Source organism: Argiope bruennichi, chromosome X2 (genome assembly GCF_947563725.1).
Source record: "Argiope bruennichi chromosome X2, qqArgBrue1.1, whole genome shotgun sequence".
In the NCBI taxonomy this organism is placed as follows: Eukaryota; Metazoa; Arthropoda; class Arachnida; order Araneae; family Araneidae; genus Argiope; species Argiope bruennichi.
The window spans coordinates 69,919,060-69,937,966 of record NC_079163.1 but is presented as its reverse complement, the minus strand read 5'-3'; the positions used below and the strand labels follow the sequence as shown (position 1 = coordinate 69,937,966).

The window sequence follows — 18,907 nt, the reverse complement described above, 5'->3', positions numbered from 1 at the left end:
TAAGAAAGATGCTTGTGAAGAATATCGACTTCATATTGAAAGCTTTAAATTAAACCATAACGGTTCGATTACATTGAGATCGGGGGGACAGTGTGAGCCAAGGTAGATGTTTCACACCATTCTAGCGTTCATCAGTATACGATTGGTCAAGTCCCACTGCATGAATAGGATCATTACTATCCTAAAATTTCATCTCTTGCAGGATACAAAGTTTGCATCAAAGGATAGACCTAGTCAGCTAACACCTCTCTATAGTTCCCTCCAGTGACCTTCATTTCAAGATTACGACTGAGTCAGCAGAAAGCCATGACAAGGCTTCCCACACCATGATAGATCCAACTCCATGTCAGAGAGTTTTAAGGAGACAACTACGATCATTAGTTTATGTAAGCGTCCTCTAAATGTGTACTCTTCCTATTGTGGGGAAAGGTGTAAAAGTTGTTTGCCTGACCATATAACTGTCTTCCACTAATCAGTTGACCAGGTTTTGTGATTATGGCATCATTGTAGACGACATTTGGTATCGACATTTGTGTCAAATGGCTTGGGAATTGCTGCTCTACAATGGATGTTCTGTTTTGAAGGTTCCTCCTAACTGCAATCATCGCCACCGAAGAATCCTCGAGCTAACTGAGTTTTGTGTCACTTTGGCTGCCGTTGTTTTCTTTTTAAACATTGCAATTTGCTTCAATGCCCACTGGTCTCTTTCACTCAGATTCTCCTTCCGTCCACTATTTTGTTTTGCCGAGCTTGCCTTGCCATGCTATCTGTACCCTGACAGGATTTTAGACACTGTACCTCTAAAAACGTCTAAAAGCTAGGATGTTTCGGCCACAGCTGTTCCAACTAGTCGGGCTCCTACAATTTGGTCTCTTTGAAAATCTGTGAGGTCTGATAATTTGCACTTTTGACAAAAATTCAAGACATGTACAACTTTATTAAAGCTATCTCATATTACCATGATATATACTTTTTATATTTAAAAAAAACTAGTAGCTAGGATTATATTTTAATGCTTAGTGCATTCTTAAATGTCACATTTATTCATAAGTTTTCCATTATTTTAATAACCACCTGGATGTTATTATTTTCTGAAAGAAAACCGACTGTTGAATAGATTTCATTAAACACATATTAAATAATAGGCTGATGAAAGGATTTCATATAACACATTTCATTAAAGTTCAATGGACTCTGACATAAGTTGAATAAGTACAATGCAATGAAAAAATTGTGAGTAGCTCTCATACTGCGCAGTAAACGATCCCTTATTAGGCATGTGGTAAATTTAAGTTTCTAATCTTTTCAATTTTAATTAGAAAAACAAATATACAATTACATGTTGCTTATATATGATCAATATACCTGACTGTTAAAAACGATGCAACATCTCAGAAACAATACTGCAGTTACAATTTAAACATGAGTACATTTGTCTGATAATAATGTTTCATATAACACCCTTTCCTATTTGACAGAACATACACACTGTACTGTAATAGAGTCCAATGCATTTTAGAAAATTCCCTCACCCACAAAAATTGCTGGACTGGTGGTAGACAGAACTCATAAAATTATATTTATTCGGCTGAGTTTTGTAATATATAATAAATGTACAGACTAAATGCATAAATATTAGTACTCTATGCAATTTTGAATTTTAAGAGATATTAATTTGAAATAACTGTTTCCTTAGAAATAAGAAGTCTTAAAAGTTATATAGGGAAACAGAGATGGTCATGAAATCCAGACTTTAAGCAACATCAGAATTTTACTATTATCATAAATACCTAGAAATGAAAATATCCACAAAAATGTATAGAATAATACAAAACAAATAACATGAATCATAATATTAAATCATTGAAACAGAATACTACAAAGTTTCCTTACACAACACAAACTCTAAATTTAATCTTATGAGGTTATATTTATCTTCTGATGTCTGAAGTTCATGGTTATTAAATAGCACACAAGATTAAACTAACCAAAGTATGCCTGCCAAGAGAATCAAAAAAGCTTTAATATTCTATCTAAAATTAATTAGGTAACTTGATTCTGTGATCATATAATCTAAATTTATATACTGAATAGAATACTATGATTCATTCATTCCTGTCAGAACTGATTAAATGTTAAATATAAATCTCCTATGTTCATGTAATGAATTAAGCTGTCTGATAATTTATCATTGTTACTTCTCACGTTTTTAGATCTCACATAGAAATCCCAATTTAGTCAGAATATAAGGGCTTTTAATTATCTATCTTTCTTATATTGCAAACAAGCAATTATGAAATAACTTTCAAATGAATATTTCAACTACTGTAAAAAATATTGCAAAAGTATAATTTAATTAATTATGCTAAATATCATAATTAATCATTAAATTAAATGAATGTCACAAGCTTCGTTGACAAAAAAGTGTATAACAAGTATAGCATAATGGAACATATTAATTTATAATAATGCATATAGAAACATAAACAATATATGTATACAAGACAACAAAAAGTATACAAAATACATGATATACATATGATACACAGAACTTAATAACATTTTGAAAAAGGAAACAGTCATTCAATCATTAAGAATTTTCTATTTACCAGAAACGAAGGCTCGAGATAACAGAGGTATTCTAATAATTCTTCTCTCTGGAACTACCCCATGTTGCCTTGACTGCAAAATTTCATCAATTGTGTTCATTTCATCTTTTGAAACATTCATAAGCAGATTCTTTTCACCTTTCTCAGTCATGTTCTGCAAAAGACATCACATCTAAATCATAATTTTAAAACACATAAAGTAAAACAAAAATTATCAGAAATTTAAAATTCAATGTTTCATTACAATTCAATTTTTTAATACATTTCGTCACTACTTTTCATATTTAAAATCCCAGTTTCCATCCGACATTTTGATTATCTGAAAATTAAAATTACGATGGTCGTTCCATGTATAGAATTTAACAAAACTGTTTCAACACCGCTATTACTACTTGTTGAAATCTAAAATTTTGTCAGAAATATGATAGGTTATTGAATTTACGGTATAACTGCCTAAAATCTTCAAAATGCAATCAATTTTTGAAAATCCTTAAACCTACAATATTCATTTGTTTGATAAACGATTTCATATAGTAATCAATCGTATACCTGCCAAACGCTCGATAATTACTTCATCTTTCAGCCAGAAGTATAATATGATTTTAACACGACAGCACATCGGCCACTAGCATCTTACATACAGATACTTAATTTGGTAAATCCCCACCTGTTTGTGATTCATGTAATGTCATTCTGATCATACGCCACGCTTCCATTTAATGTTCTGTTTTTAATAGAGACCGTATCAATTTATTTAACTCGACTGATTTAAATTTGTCTTTTCTACTAGGAGATAGACCTCATGCCTGAGGTCTATCTCCTAGTAGAAAAGACAAATCTCCTCTCTTTCTGTTCCTGAAAGAAGTAATCATTTTTTAATAAAATCTGAATTTACAATTAAATTTTTACTTTATTACAGTTTTCTTTTTACATGTTTTATAATGAATTTCATGGAACTAATACCTAGACTTCTTAACTGAACCGTTTTTTCGGCGCAGCGTATCCTGAGAAAGAATCTTGTGCCATACAATATCCACATTCATCCATCCATCCATCGTATTCCTGGCTGCATAAAATTAGTGCTATATAAGCATATTTATTTGTTACGATTTGGCCGATTTTTACGTATATTGTACATACAATTAATTTCTATTTTTCAAAAAAAAAAGCCAGAATGAGGGCGGAAACCGTTTGCGAATGAATGTAGCAGTGCTGTGATTTAACCCTTAACTGGGGAAGTGCGGTATCTCGGACCGCTAAGGAGGGACTTTCAGTCACCCCTATTCTATTTTTAGCGGAATCGAATGGATTGATCCAATAGCTTCCGGTTTCTAAACCTTTAATATCAAACATTTTTTTCAACTGGTTTCAGCGGCTGCTTTAAAAAATATTTTAGCTATTTCTTTGACGTACGTCTGTGAAACTGCCCCTCCCTTTTAGTGTTCCAGTATTACAGAAAGTTTTGCAGATGCTCTAAAGCTTTGTCCTTGAATTATCAAACAGCCTACTGATCCTCGTTATGAAGCAGAGCTCCAGAGACTTTTAAATGAAGCAGAAAATGATTTTAGATATGAAGATAATTGCACAGAAGACTTTTTTCGATGAACGTTCCCATTTCACTGATTCTACATAATTAATTTTTCTAGTGATAATGTATTTTGAAAAATTTCTAAAATATATTAATATATCAAGAAAAATATCTACATAATTTACAGGCTAATTTTTATACTAGTACTTAACCTGTATGCTTAAAATGCCATCGAAAACTATGCTACGAATGTTCACAAGTTTCTGCGTAAAAATGATGCCGATAAAAAAAAGGATAAATTTTTTTACCCACTGTCATTTTTTTCCCATATAATTGTTGAATTTTTAATTATATTGTTTTCTACACACCTTTAAAAAATAAATATGATTTAAAAAGTAAGAAGTAATATGTTTTTTCAAAAATATTATTTGTTGTAACATGTAATTTGAGAAGAAAATGTATGTTCAAACGCAATTACTTTTTTCAATGATGAGATATAAATAATGTTTTAGAGATTTTTCAAAATATATTAAGAAAAATATGTAGAATTTTCATACTAATACTTTCATTAGAAAATTTAATTTGAATGCAAAGAAAATGTGGTCTCGTAGACCGCACCCTCCCCCCCCCCCAGTTAAGTCCTAAATTTTCATTTCTCCCGTTAACTATTAAAGAGCCTCCAGTTTCAGCCCGCTTTGTGTCACGTCAGTTGGTAAATCCGTGGTCAACAATACGAAAAATTCTGCGATAAATTTTAAAAGGGTATTCGTATACGATCCACGTGGTATAAATGCTGCCACCAAACACGCTATAAATTTGCTTACCGATTTTTGTCGAGAATGGAAGTTGATGACGCGTCGCCTTAACAAATTCTATAGTCAGATGAGGAGTGCTTTTCTTTAAAGGGAGCTGTGAATAATCAAAATTGCTGCATATGGGGTGCTTCTGCTCCTAATGACGCAAAAACAATTGATTACGTTACTGCAATATGTAGATTTACTGCTGATTTTATCCTCGGGCCATTTTTCTTTGAAACTCTCACTCCTCAAGGCCCTAAAACATGCTGTTGCGAGTGCGACAGCAAGCCGTTCTTGCTTTACAGGTATAGCAATATTTGCAGACAACTCTTTTTATGAAGGATGGAGCAACTACCCACTTTGGGCGCCAAGTGAAAGAACTGCGTCGTGCTAACTTTGGCTATAATCGTGTAATATCTAGAGTTTTTAGGGATGTCTGGTCTCCTTGTTCATCCGACTTAAATCCCTGTGATTTCTGGTTGTGGGAATTACTCAAACATCGTGTTTATGGAGGAGGAATTAGGACTTTATAGTTCAGCAACGGATTGTAAAACCCTCCGCGCATTTACGCATGCATTAGGGTGGGTTTAATTCGTCAAAATAGGGGTGAAAGGAAAGATGAAAGGAGGAGATGCTTACATTTACTAGTATCTAATAGGGGAAATCCAAGGTCAAAGGGAATACCGGAAATGCAATCATCGTTCCGCGTCTCACCTCTTAATGAGATGGAGTCGTCGAAATGTGATCGTCTCAGAATCCGTTGACGAACTATACCTGAGTTGAAAGCCTGCATTACACGCCAGGCAATAAATCGAATCGAAATTACAAATCGAAGGATTTCTTCTACCATTGAAAATACTATAATGATCTTTAATTAATAAATTAAATATAAAGTGATTAGAATTGAGTGTAGGTTTCGAGAATGGGATAACAGATGACTATGTCTCCGTCATTTAATCAACGTTCAAAAATGCGATTTCCGCCCCAAAACACCCTTCGTCTAGCGTCCCCTATGGAACATTAATCTAACGTAATACAGCAGTAAAATGAGAATCATTAAATACACTTGGAATAATCGTAAGTAGAGCTGATCACAGCCATGTAATTGATAAAATTTGATGAATTTCAAAATTAATATGAAACATTTTCTTAGTCATTATATATCTCCGTGAAAATGTGGATTTCAGCGTTTTCGGAATCGAATTTTATCATTCTTCTAATCAATTCTTTTATGTAATAATTTTATAATATTTTTATTATCTCAAGCACTTTTAGTATAAATTTATTTTATTCCTTAATAATAATACAGGTTGGTTATAATTAAAGTGGCCCTTTTCAACCCCCCCCCCCAAAAAAAAAAATCCGTTCTCTTTATCGGATTTTTATGACACTTGGTATGTACTTGGACCATGGGGAAAAGACTTCTGCGATAAAAAATAAAAATAGTTCAAGTTTTGAGCACCAAGAGGAATTGTGGCGCCTAAAGAAGGACAAAAAATCTTTCAGAATCATTAAAATTTAATCAGTTACAGATTGTACTCAGCGTGTAGTCATCAATTACGTTACGTATTGCGGTGAGGCCTCCGTCCCCTAGGCTGCTTAGAGCAATAACAAAATAAAGATTTTTTTAAAATGTCTTTAAAGTAAAAATATTAAACATTATTCGAATAATTTAAGATTTTTCGAAGCTTTTAAAAAATAATTTGAACAAAAATTTAAAAATAAGACTGTCGTTTAAATCGAATTTTATAACAAATTTAATTTTGTGCTTTACAATATATATATATATATATATATATATATATATATATATATATATATATATATATATATATATATATATATATATATATATAAGTAAATTTTTGAAATACATTACGAAATTTAAACATATAAAACTCATACAGAAAACAATTAAACAGAAAAATGCTTTGAATTTGTGCATTTTTATGACAATAATGATTAATATTTTAACTGGACCGTAACATATTAATTAATTGGATAAATGGAATAAAAAATGTTTAAAATTAAGTAATGATTAGCATCTATTGCCAAACAGATACATTTTAAGTTCAGTTATTCATATGAATTTTAAACTTAATTCATCAAGGTATTAAAAATTATTACAGAACTGCTTTACCATTATTTCTGGAAGCTATTTCTGATGTTTAAAATAAATAAAGCATAAAAAATTTACTTGTGTTGTAAATATATCTGATAATAAAAGATATATAATACTTTGATAATATTTAAACAGAAATCTGTTGTTGGAATCTTTCAGTTTAGGGAACAGAAAACAATTTATTCCAAAAGTCTTATAATTAAAATTCCACTTTGAAATGGTCATAAAAGGGAAACTAAGGGACCAAATGTTATCAAACTTGGTAATAATTTTGAAAAAGGTAATGAGAATTTCTTTTCTGTCAAAAAAATCACCACCAGTGAGAAATGGCGCTTTATGCAATATTGTTAAAGAAAATAGGACATGAAGACATCGGTTTAAAATGTGTTTAATCGTTCCTGAAACGTGTTACAAAGGATATTCAATGTGGCGTCCACCATTTTCTGAAATCAAGTTAAATCACATTACTGCATTCTTAACAGTAGCTCTTAGCATATCAGGAGGAATGTTACACATATTTCGGTGCATTGCAATTTTCAATTCCGCCAAATTGTACAAATTATCACTATAAACAGTTCTTTTGTGATAACCCCATAGGTCTGGTGCCCGGGGTGGCCAAGAAGTGGGGGAGTTTCGGCCTATAATCCGTTCATTCATGAAATATTGCTAAAGGAACTTTGTGACACATGTACTAATGTGTGGTGGGGGTCTAAAATGCCACGCTGCTGGAGTTCAGTTATCACGAAACGTCTTAACATTGACTCTAAGCCAGCTGCAGTCACACTGCATGTAACAGGTCCAGTTGTCGACTGCTCTTCAGAGAAAAATGTTTCAATCTACTGTTTGATGTGGTATGACGGTGACTTTAGGAGAATGCATTGTAAGTGGATAGATGACATGAGGGATTTGTTTGGTCCAAATCCTGCAATTATGGGTATTGACATCACCATTTAGGTAAAAAATGGGCCTCGTCTGTCCACAAATTGTTCCATGGTTAATGTTCATCTATTTCTATCCGTGCAAGGAATTCCAAAGTGAAAGATTATCTCGCAGCAGCATCGTTACATTGAAGTTCTTGAACATGTTTGATTTCGTAGGGGTAGAACTGCAGCACTTTACAGACAATTTTGTACACAGTACTCCATGGTACGGCCATTCGATGTGCGACGGTACATCCATTCGACATGCGAAGCACGTACACTACACGTACCGTGAGAGTTTTTCATTGCTGCTTCCTCCACTGCTAACGCAACATTGTACTCCTCCCAGGTACAACAGCTAACAAACCCGTGGATTCAAACTTTGCCAGCATTTTCCTCAAACCCTGCGGTGTCACTGGTCCACGGCGTATTCCTCTTACTGGACGATGCCTTTGCAAAGCACGCCGTTCATTGTTATAGCATTCACAATAACATTTAAAGAGAAAAGCACGCTCTTGCATGGTTAGAGACATTATCGATACGTAACAATGAGAACTCTCACAGGCTCAATTTTATCTGGAAAATCAAATAACGTGTAAAGCGCATCTGCATAAATCATTTGCTTCATATTGCCGTAAGCCAATTATAAGGCATTGCGATTTTGCATAATCCCACAAACAGTTTCATTTCAGAAACGATTAAATACATTTTAAACCGATGTCTTTATGTCTTATTTTCTGTTTAACAATATTGCATGCAGCGCCATTTCCTCCATGGTGGTAAGTTTTTAACCCCCCCCCCCTTTTTTTTTTGAGAAAAGGGAATTTCCATGATCTTTTTTAAACTACTACCAAGTTTGATAACATTTGGTCCAGTAGTTTTCCTTTTAAGACCATTTCAAAGTGGAACTTTAATTATAATCCCCCTATATGACGATATTTATAGAAATATTAACAAAAAGTATGCAAAAAGGAGAAAAACAATAAAGGGCAACAAAAATAAACACTTAAATTTTCATCAAATTCTACCCTATTTTCATTTTCTTCATTTTCGATAGGTGAGATTCACACAAATGATAAAAATTCAAAATTACCACCAATTTAAGTATTAAAGACGAGAATTAATTGTAAGTATCGATTTACTGCATCGCGATTAACCGTCAATTAAGATCATCGTCTTGATACCGACAAATCGATATTTTTTTCCGAAATATTTTTCCTTTATACCGAAAAATCGATTCATTCGATTTTTTTAACAAATAGAAAATTAGCATAGCCCTATAGCTGATATGATAGATAGTCAGAGATGTAAATTTAAAAAAAATGGTAAAGGGGCACAAGCAACATAACCTACACCACATGGTACACAAAATAATAAATTTTGAATAAAATAAAATGCATCTAAAGTGATGAGAGAAAAAATAAATACAAAAAATAGATAAGTAACTAAATAAAAAAAGTAAAACGAAGAATGCTCAGAAACTGTTAAGTGTAGCAAACAGAGTTCAACTCTAAATTTGGAGGAATAAGTCTTGACACGTTCACGCAGGTCAGCCAGCAGTCTGTGAACTTGGTTTATCATTTTTTTTTTTTTTTTTTTTTTTTTTTTTACTTATAACCACAGAGAAACCATTCCCATTTTAATATTACTGCTGATGTGTTCCAGCAGTGGACTAGAGTATATGTAGTGGTTTATGCACACACGCACACGCGCGCGCACATACACACACACAAATCAAGTTTGAATTAACTTTCATTTTTAAAAAATTAATATTCACAATTCTATTTACAAAGATGTTGCCATTCTTAAAAAAAAATTATTTCAAGCATTACAGAGAAGTTAGCTTTAGTTGACCCCAGTGGTGCTCGTGATATCCAAAGGCGGCGCTGGCAAGGGGGCAATTGTTGAATTATTCTCCTATCGGTAATCGCTTACCCCTTCCCCTCCATCGGCGAGAAATTTAATTTCTTAAGTAAAAGTCTTCACCGGTTCAAACTGGTTGTAGAGATCTGGGCATTAACCAATGCAATAATTTAAAAACTAACTTAATAATAATGTTATATAGAACACTGTAAACAATCGAAATATCGAAGTAATGGTTTAAGTCGACAAGGTGACAAGTCAAAAACATGACGCATTTTACCGATAATTTTTGGTCCTTCAATTAAGATATCAGTGCGATTGATGTTGAAGACTAAGTCCGCAGATTTTCAGTTATCTGATTCAAACGTCGTCCGTTTCACTTATAATTTGTCTAATATTTGGCAGAATAATCAACGTGGCAAGTGAATAAGATGACGCATTTTTGCCAACTGCTTTTTGTCTTTGTGCTAAGCTATCAAACTGATTTATGAAAATTAAGTTTTTTTCATCCATTATATCGATCACCCATCGGTGATATTATTAGAAAAATTCAAGCATTTATTTTATACAAGACAATAGTGTTGTTTTCCCTCATTCAGAAAACACTGAATAGTTCGGGGGAAAAAAATGCCATCTGATTCATTTAAATATTACTTCCTCCACAAGGAATTTGCAAATATTTTTAATCTGTTATGCTTATTTTATTATGATAATCCTCTGATTAATAGTTAAAAGTAAATTTAATAGAACGTTGGTAACTATAGGCAATACTTTTTTACAATGTGCATGCTAAGAAGAGTTACTTTGCTGTAGCCAAATTGTGTGAATTTACTAAAAATCACTGGATTAAGTAAATTGTGTAATTGCAAATTAGGTTTATTTAACAGTATTTTTTTTTTTTTTTTTGCAGTCTAATTTATTAGGTTACAATTATTTCACAAATGAAACATTACCGACACTAACTGATGTCAAAAAATAAATATGTGATATTGTAGCTTTTTAGCTACAATGAAAGAGCTTATTCAAGTATGCACTAAACTTTTAAAATAAATTAATACCTAAATTTTTCAGATTCTACGTTCAGTATTATAACTATGCAGTCGAGAAATATAATTTATTTTTCTTCTTCAATTTTTCCTTCAATTGCTCTTTACGCTTAAAAAATAATTCCAAGTAATTCTAAATTTTTAATAGACTTTTTATAAAGGTGTTTGAATAAAAAGATTAAAATATTTATTCATAAAATATTCATATATAGCACATTAAGAAAAATCAATGAATGCAATTAAAGGAGGACTAACTCAGTTCTTAGGGAATATTAGCATGCAATAGCTCCGATGGGAAAAAAGTAGTTAACGATAAGAATGCGAGCCCAAAAATGATGACACGGGAGTTTCAAATCCCAGATCTAATTGTTTTTAAATAAAATGCATTGATTTTTAAATCTAAATATACAGATATAAATTAATACATACGGAATCTAATGTTTAAGTACTTCGTCTTTCTTCATAGCATTTTTCATATTTTACACAGCAAAAAAGAATAAGTGTGTATAATCGCAGAAATAAAAAATCCAACTTTATTCTGGCATAGTTTATCGAACATGACTGATGGATTTTCAATATCAATAAAAAGAAGACGGAATGCGACAGAAATGTAACATTTGCAGCCTTACGCTTGGGAAATCAGGGAATTTTATCTCATCGAATCGCAAATTTTGTTTACACAGCCGCTGCAACTTTTCACAAATAACATATATCGGCAAACATAAATATCGATAATATTTCACAAATAGTAGCATACAAGTTAGAAAGATTAATTTCGCATATTTTGAGAATTTGTGCAAATACCACTCTTTGTCCATGTTCGGTTCTTTTTAACTTAGTGGACTATATATATTCATTAAAAATTTTAGTCGAATGCCAAATAAATTTTACTATTTATTGTTAATGTGCTCCCGTTTGGAGACATCCGACCAGCACAAAAGGGTGGATGTAGCAAATCTATGAAACCAATTATTTTTATGAAAAAACAAACGGACAAAACGGGGTTGGGTTTAAAATAAGATACAAATATTAGAAATACAAGCACCAACAATCCAGGTTTGTAGAGTTAACTAACGAAACAAATGCCCTTTTTCTTTTGTTTAAAACTTTTTCAAGATTACATTGCGAGTCTGTTGCTAGCTATTTTTCTTCCTGAAGCTTCAACGACTGAGGATCCTCCCACCATTCTGAATTCGAAAATCCCTGGATTGAACAGTCATGCAATGGGAGATCAGCAAATATCTAAGACACGTCTCCAAGCTTCCTTTGAAGAAAACTTTATTAAACTTTCTGTTATTGCCGAATACATCTAGCTTTTTACTTTGTAATCAGTACATGGCTGCCGAAGAATCTTTCCAATAGAAGCAAAAATATCGCCTGTTCATATACTTTTGAGGTGCACTGTATTAAACGATTAATATGGATTGCATTTTTCTAAATTTCCACTTGTTATTTGCTATAATTAAAAGCTATATAATACGAAATAAAAGAGAAAGCTAACATCCTTTTACAGAGTTAATGTCCAAAGAATGTGGATATCGTTTGTATACATAACACGTAGACACCATTATTTTTGGCCACATATTATAAATGGCCTTTTTATGTACAAGTAAACGAGAATGTCAAATGTAGAATGGAAAATTTTAGAAGAATTGACAAAAAATTAAAGGTAATATTTAATCCGTTATTTTGCGCAATAAGCAAAATGGCGCAAGGTTTCTTTAACCCTTATCTGCATATGGTATCAAATTTGATACATAATTTATTTTTCAGGCCAATAAAGAGTAAAATTTTTTTAGAAAAGATATTTTAAAGCTTTTAAAATAGAAATTTAGAATAAATTATAGAATAGAAATTTTTTTTAATTTAAAATTTATTTTCATTTTGGTTATTTTTCGGTAATAATACGTGAATTTCCCTTGTCAAAAACAATTTCATCTTGAAATTAAAAAAAATAAAAATTAAAAAAATCGTGCATTGAAGGGTTAAATATTACGACTTCCATGTCTATCAAAACTTGAAATTTAAAAATACTTTGGTAGGGAAGGAACTAAGACCAAATTACATAAAAGAATTAACTGAAACTTCTAACAAATATTAATCCCAATTTACAAGTTGGTATCCAAAAGCAACTAGCATAATAATAATAAACAAAAAATGTCTTTTTCCTGCATATCGACGACGGTTGTCCTTAAAGACAATAAACAGCAGCTAATAAGAAAACCTTATAATAGTGAAATTTTTTGTGGTATTTAGCAAAAAAATTTATTGATCGACATTAAAAACTGATCAAGTCTGCACAGTTAGAGAAAATTCGATTCTGCATCTGTAAATTCAAAATCGCCTTTTTACACACATATTCAAAATTAAATTTGGCGCTTCGTAGTAGAAAGAAGAATACCAAGAATGAATTTTGAGACTCTCGATGAACTGAGTCAAAATTTCGATGTATCACAAGACTGCATTATTCAAATTGTCAATTTATTTATGTTGTGTGTTTTCTAATTATGATTTTCTCATACATACAGACTTACAAATGACCCAAATTTTGCAACATACCTGCATTTCTAATGATAAAACGATGCACTAAATTTCATCAACCAAGCACTTTTCGTTTTTGAGTTATCGTGTTTAAATGCACAAAGACCAACAGACAGAATTCCCTTAGGTGTGTTAGGTCCAAATTTACAGAAATCTACAAATGCAGTGTTAAGATCGTATACAAAATTTCATCCCTCTAGCTCAATGTATTTGAGTTTTTTTATAGACGAACAAACATAATATCAAAAACGTGTGAAGAATTTTTTTTTCAAATGAAGGGTGTAGGGATTCTTCACATTTTTTTAACAGTTACACAATACTGTTTTAAATTATATTGCTGTAAAGATCATTTATTCACTTTTAAGAATCAATTTAATAACAAAAAGGAATTAATGTTTTTCAATGTATAATTCTTATGAAAATATAAGGAATGGTTACTCTCAACACTGACATTTATTTGTTTCACACCATCCAACAGTTGGCTGTATATAAGACGGGGAGGTCATTTGATATAAAAACCTGCCCTTAGATAAACTCGGTTGTGTAAAAAAGAATACAACATACTGAACAATAAACAATAAAATGTCTTCATTTGAAAGAAATAAATGAAAATAATATTAGAAAATTGACAGGAGAAAAAAAATTGAGATACTTTTGGTCAAAACAATTTATTGTCATAAAGGCTGGTCTAATTTACTAACAAGATCTATCTTCCTCAATATTTTAAATGCAGGTTTCTAATGCATTGTTCAGTACACAAAACATTCTAAACTAAAATATTTTCTAAATATTCCAACAATTTGTTGGCAAAACCAAGAGAATCAGTTTACTTAATAGTTTGGAAGATGTAAAATTTATTACGAATTCATGAAATAATGATTCATGAAAAACATAAAAGATCTTGAGAATGAACAAATATGAAACATTACTGTTTTGATAAGGATATGAAACAAAAGGTTTTAATGTTACTATACATATAAATGTAAACATAATTATTTAAACAGAGGCCGAAGAGAGAGACTTCCGAATTTTAAACTTCGTTTTTATTCCATCCAGGGAGGCATAATTCATGTACAAGAAGCTCGGGCAAAACACGTCCGTTCACAGCAATACAAAAGCAAAGAGCGTAAAAGAGAGAAAATATTTTCCCCGAGTTACTCATATATGAAATTTTGATAGGGATTTCTTCCCACGTGTCGATTTAGGTAAGGGAATTATAGGGATCTTTTAAAAGAATGTGTTAAATCGAAAAAATTTTATCCCTTCAATCGGAATGTGGGAACTTGTTGATGTCAGCAATTTTACAGAGCTTCTGTTGCATTAATTAAATAAAAAAGGTGGAATTGGATCAGGAAACAAGAGAACATTTTAGAATGAAGTTAATATGGGCTAAATTAAGATAAAAATTAGGAAATTAATTAAGATTTAATTTAGAATTAAAATATATAAGAATTAATATAAGAATATATATATATATATATATATATATATATATATATATATATATATATATATATATTGCATTACTGTATTACTAAAGATTGAATAAAGAAATTTACTTTCTTGATAATAATAGAAAGATTCAAACAATCACAATATCTCATTTTCTATTTAATTACAATTATCATAATTCATTGCTTATTTATTACGAAGTACATTTTTATTTAATTCAATCCAAAAGATCAAATACCTTCAACAGACAGTCAAGTAAAAAAAGATCTTATATAAAAAATTTCATATTTGTATTGGTATTAATACCCATTTCATTAATACAGAAATTAAATAATCAGACAAAAAATTTGATTTCATTAAGAAACTATTAATATTAATATAAAAAACAAAATGTTGTGAAAGGAAACTATTGATATTAATATAAAAAACAAAATGCTGCGAAAATATACAACCTACCTGCTTAATAAATCAAGTCAGAGAAACAATTCCAAAAAAAAGCCTAGTTTATATCATACAAGCATTTCTATGGGATTGTCACTAGACATTAGGGCAATTAATTCACTATTAATGGAAATTTGATTTTGTGTAAATAGAAATGATGATGATAATAGATAAACGAAAAAAATTGAAAGCGTATAATAACAAAAACAAGATAAGGCGCCAACTTTCAGGTGATAATCATGTGACATATTTGGACCAATGAAGATCCATTACCGGGACGAAACTGCAGGAAAAGCAGGCTACATCAACGCTGCTTGATGCTTGATCGTAAAACTAACGTTTGTGCATACCAATGATCATTGGTTGATGATCTTTCATTGATCATTGGTTGAACGATCTGTTATTTAGTAACCGGCATTCATTACTAGGTTTCCAGTATTGATTTCAGAAATACATATAAAAATATATTCAACTACTGAAATATATATAAGCATTTTTTAAAAGATTTCAATAAAACGCAGTTGGGACAAATGAATAATTTTTAAAAACGTACTGGAGGAAAAAAAAAAAAAACGTACGTTTCAAGAAAAATGTGCATAGAACAGCATTACGAATATAAAAGTTAAGTTGCAACTTATATGCTTTGTTAACAATCACCGCTTTTGTTTTTGGTAATTCAAGGAGAAAAAAAATATTTTAATTTGAAATCTAAAGTATCCTCTAGTTTAACTTTTATTATCAAACACTTAATTATTTATCCTAATGAATTAAAAGGATATTATATATTTTTAAATAATTAAAAAGCACGCATGCTTTCAAGATTTCTGAAACTATTCTCAGAAATTTGAAAACATTTGAGGTGAAACATGCATGCTTCTTACCTTATATGGTTTTGATTCCACAAAATTTAAATCAGACCTTGAGTGACGCTGACTATTATTTTACAAGAATTGCATTGATTTTGTTATTTTTCAATAACTATAATGAAGTTTAAGATGATTTATTTAAAAATTTGTAATATTTTGAAAATTTATAACTTGAAACTGATAGTTTTGTAGAAGTTTTAACACAATTTAAATAATTATAGTTGATAAATTAGTATTATCAATCTTTCGATTTATTAAAGTGATAAAAAGGGAAGTAAGAAATCTATATATTTTTTATTTTAATCTGATAATTAAATCAAGTAAATTATAAAAATTAAATCTGCAAGATATAGAGATTAAATCTGATAATTATACTGCAGTTTATTAAATTAAATTAGTATCATGCACATCAAAATTGTATTTTTTTATAAATGTGTTCGGTACTGCAGTCATATACGTATTTTTTTTTCATAAATTTGATGACGTAAATTTTTCTCATTTTGTTTATTATTTTCAACATTCTTCTAAAACGCGGTATTCGTTGTTTGTTTTAAAAGAGCAATCAAACGGCCATCAGCATTTTTCCGTGGAAGTTTCTTTCTGTTATCAGAGACATGGAGTGTGTGTCCTTTTCACATTGACATTGATTGATAAGGGTGACCAGCATTTCTGCTGTTTGAATTTCCCCGGCATTTCCATGTTTTTAAAGAAATTTCCCTGACATTTTTTGGATGTTTCTAATATCTTCAGAACGATGTCGCTTTCTTTTCTTTTCTTTAATTATTGCACAATATGTTCTTAATTTTATTTGAAAAATTGTTCGATTCTTTTAACTAAAATCAAAGTAAAATAAAATTTAATTCTCAGGGAAGGGGGGGGGAGGAAAAAGGAAGGGAAAAAATACTCACCAAATTTCACTTATTGAATTTCAGATAAGCTTCAATTATGTAAAACCCGTCCCTTATTTTGCAAACATATTCACCAACACTAGAAGATACAAGCCCGTTTAGACCGACTTTTGTCCAACCAGTCATATCTCAAAACTGTTCGTCAAATTTACTGCATGCAAATGCAGTACAAAAATATATGCACATTTGCGGAGTGCTTAAGAATGAAATGATTTGTTTCCTTCCAGTGAGGTCTTTCCTATCCATACTGTTTACGAACACGTCGATCAGAACTGGACAAATTTTACTCACAGAAAGAAAAAAAAAATACATTTACAAACTCAAAACGAAATCACTGCATCAAAATAAGAAAAACACTTCAACGAAATCAAAATTGCACTGACTTTTATAGCTCACCAACTATAATTAAAAAAACCGCCTCCACGCAGACTGAATGCTTAGCTCGTAATTTTGAGAATAAGTGGAAAATTGCATAAAAGTTTATTTTTTTGCAAAACTCTTATTAAGTTTTATTAGTAAGTAATATTAGTCTTAATAAGACTAATTATTATAAGTCTATTTAATAATTAGTCTTATTAAGACTAATTATTAAAACTCTTAAGTTTTTTTCTTTATTGCATAAAACGAAAAATGCTTTCGAGGTATAAGGTTCAAAAAAGATAGTATGAATGAATTTTATATGGGCAAACTCTTTTATTTTTATTATTATTTATTTTTACAATTTATGAATTATTTTTGTAGCAAACAGTTTTGTATATATCAAAATGTATAAAAAATGCTGCCCTTTTCTTTTTAATTTTTTTTTAATTACAAGAGGCAAGTGTACCTATAATGCATCAAACAAATTAATTTCTCGTTTTTAATATTATTTTAAAATTATAGAAAATTTTGTTCAATGTATGGGAAATTTTAAAAGAACAAAAAAGAAAAAAATGTTAAAAGAAAATATTAGCAATAACGTCCATTTCATGTCGTCCATAGCATTCATTCATATGAATAATTCAGCAATTCGTGTACATAATGCTTAAAAAAAAAGTTTTACGTAAATAATAAGAATAACCACCGATACTTCACAATTCAACAAAAAGATATCCGAGAAGAGGGGAAAAATTAGTGTAAAATACATATTTAATTAAAATAAATTGTTTTGGAATTATAATAATGGCTCAATATTTTACAATTAGTTTTGAATATTAATATCCAAAATTTATACTTTCGCTCTTATAACACGTAGTATGATCGATCTGAAGTTCGAAGGAAGAAAGGGATATATATATTTTTAAATAAAAGAGACATATTAAAGCTTAAAATCATAATAACAACAGGAGCTGGGTTTTAGTTAGGCTGCCTTTTCCCACATTAAGCAAAACCATTTTCCCTAATTATGTCGATAACTTCAACTTAACGATCGTCGTCCTAAGAAAAGCAAACAAAAAGTTTCGGCGAAATCATTATATATTTATACATATATGCAACAAATTAGATAGGGTGGTTAATCTTTCTCTTCCATAGTCTGTTTTAGACTGTCAGTAAAAGCTTGATTTTCATTAGTTGTCAACGATGTTTCATTCTACTTATGAAAAAAATACCAGGTAATTATCATGTTCGATAAAAATTATTGATTTATAAAAAAATTTCCAGTTTTATAATGAATTTCCCTTATTTTTCCCAACCTCCTCGAATTCTCGGTCGGCTGGCCACTCTGTTGATTATCTTGAAGCCAAATCTTATATACAAAGATAAACTCCATAATATGGCAGTCATTTTAATGCTTGAACGCAAATAGCACTAATTAATGAGTGAGCGCAAGTGAC

General features: G+C 30.5%; 1 protein-coding gene across 2 annotated transcripts in view; it reads right to left on the bottom strand.

The window, feature by feature from the left end:
• Positions 1-18,907, bottom strand: part of LOC129960026 (uncharacterized) — a 123,829-nt gene that overhangs the window by 91,108 nt on the left and 13,814 nt on the right. The window contains exons 1-2 of one of the 2 annotated variants that reach the window (XM_056073036.1): positions 11,315-11,382; positions 2,610-2,763 (exon numbers count right to left, since the gene is read on the bottom strand). In XM_056073036.1, the coding sequence (XP_055929011.1) occupies positions 2,610-2,760 (151 nt within the window). In that variant the 5' untranslated portion in view covers positions 2,761-2,763; positions 11,315-11,382. Of the gene's footprint in view, positions 1-2,609; positions 2,764-11,314; positions 11,383-18,907 lie in introns of those variants that run through there. The other variant, XM_056073034.1, reaches the window with a different exon arrangement.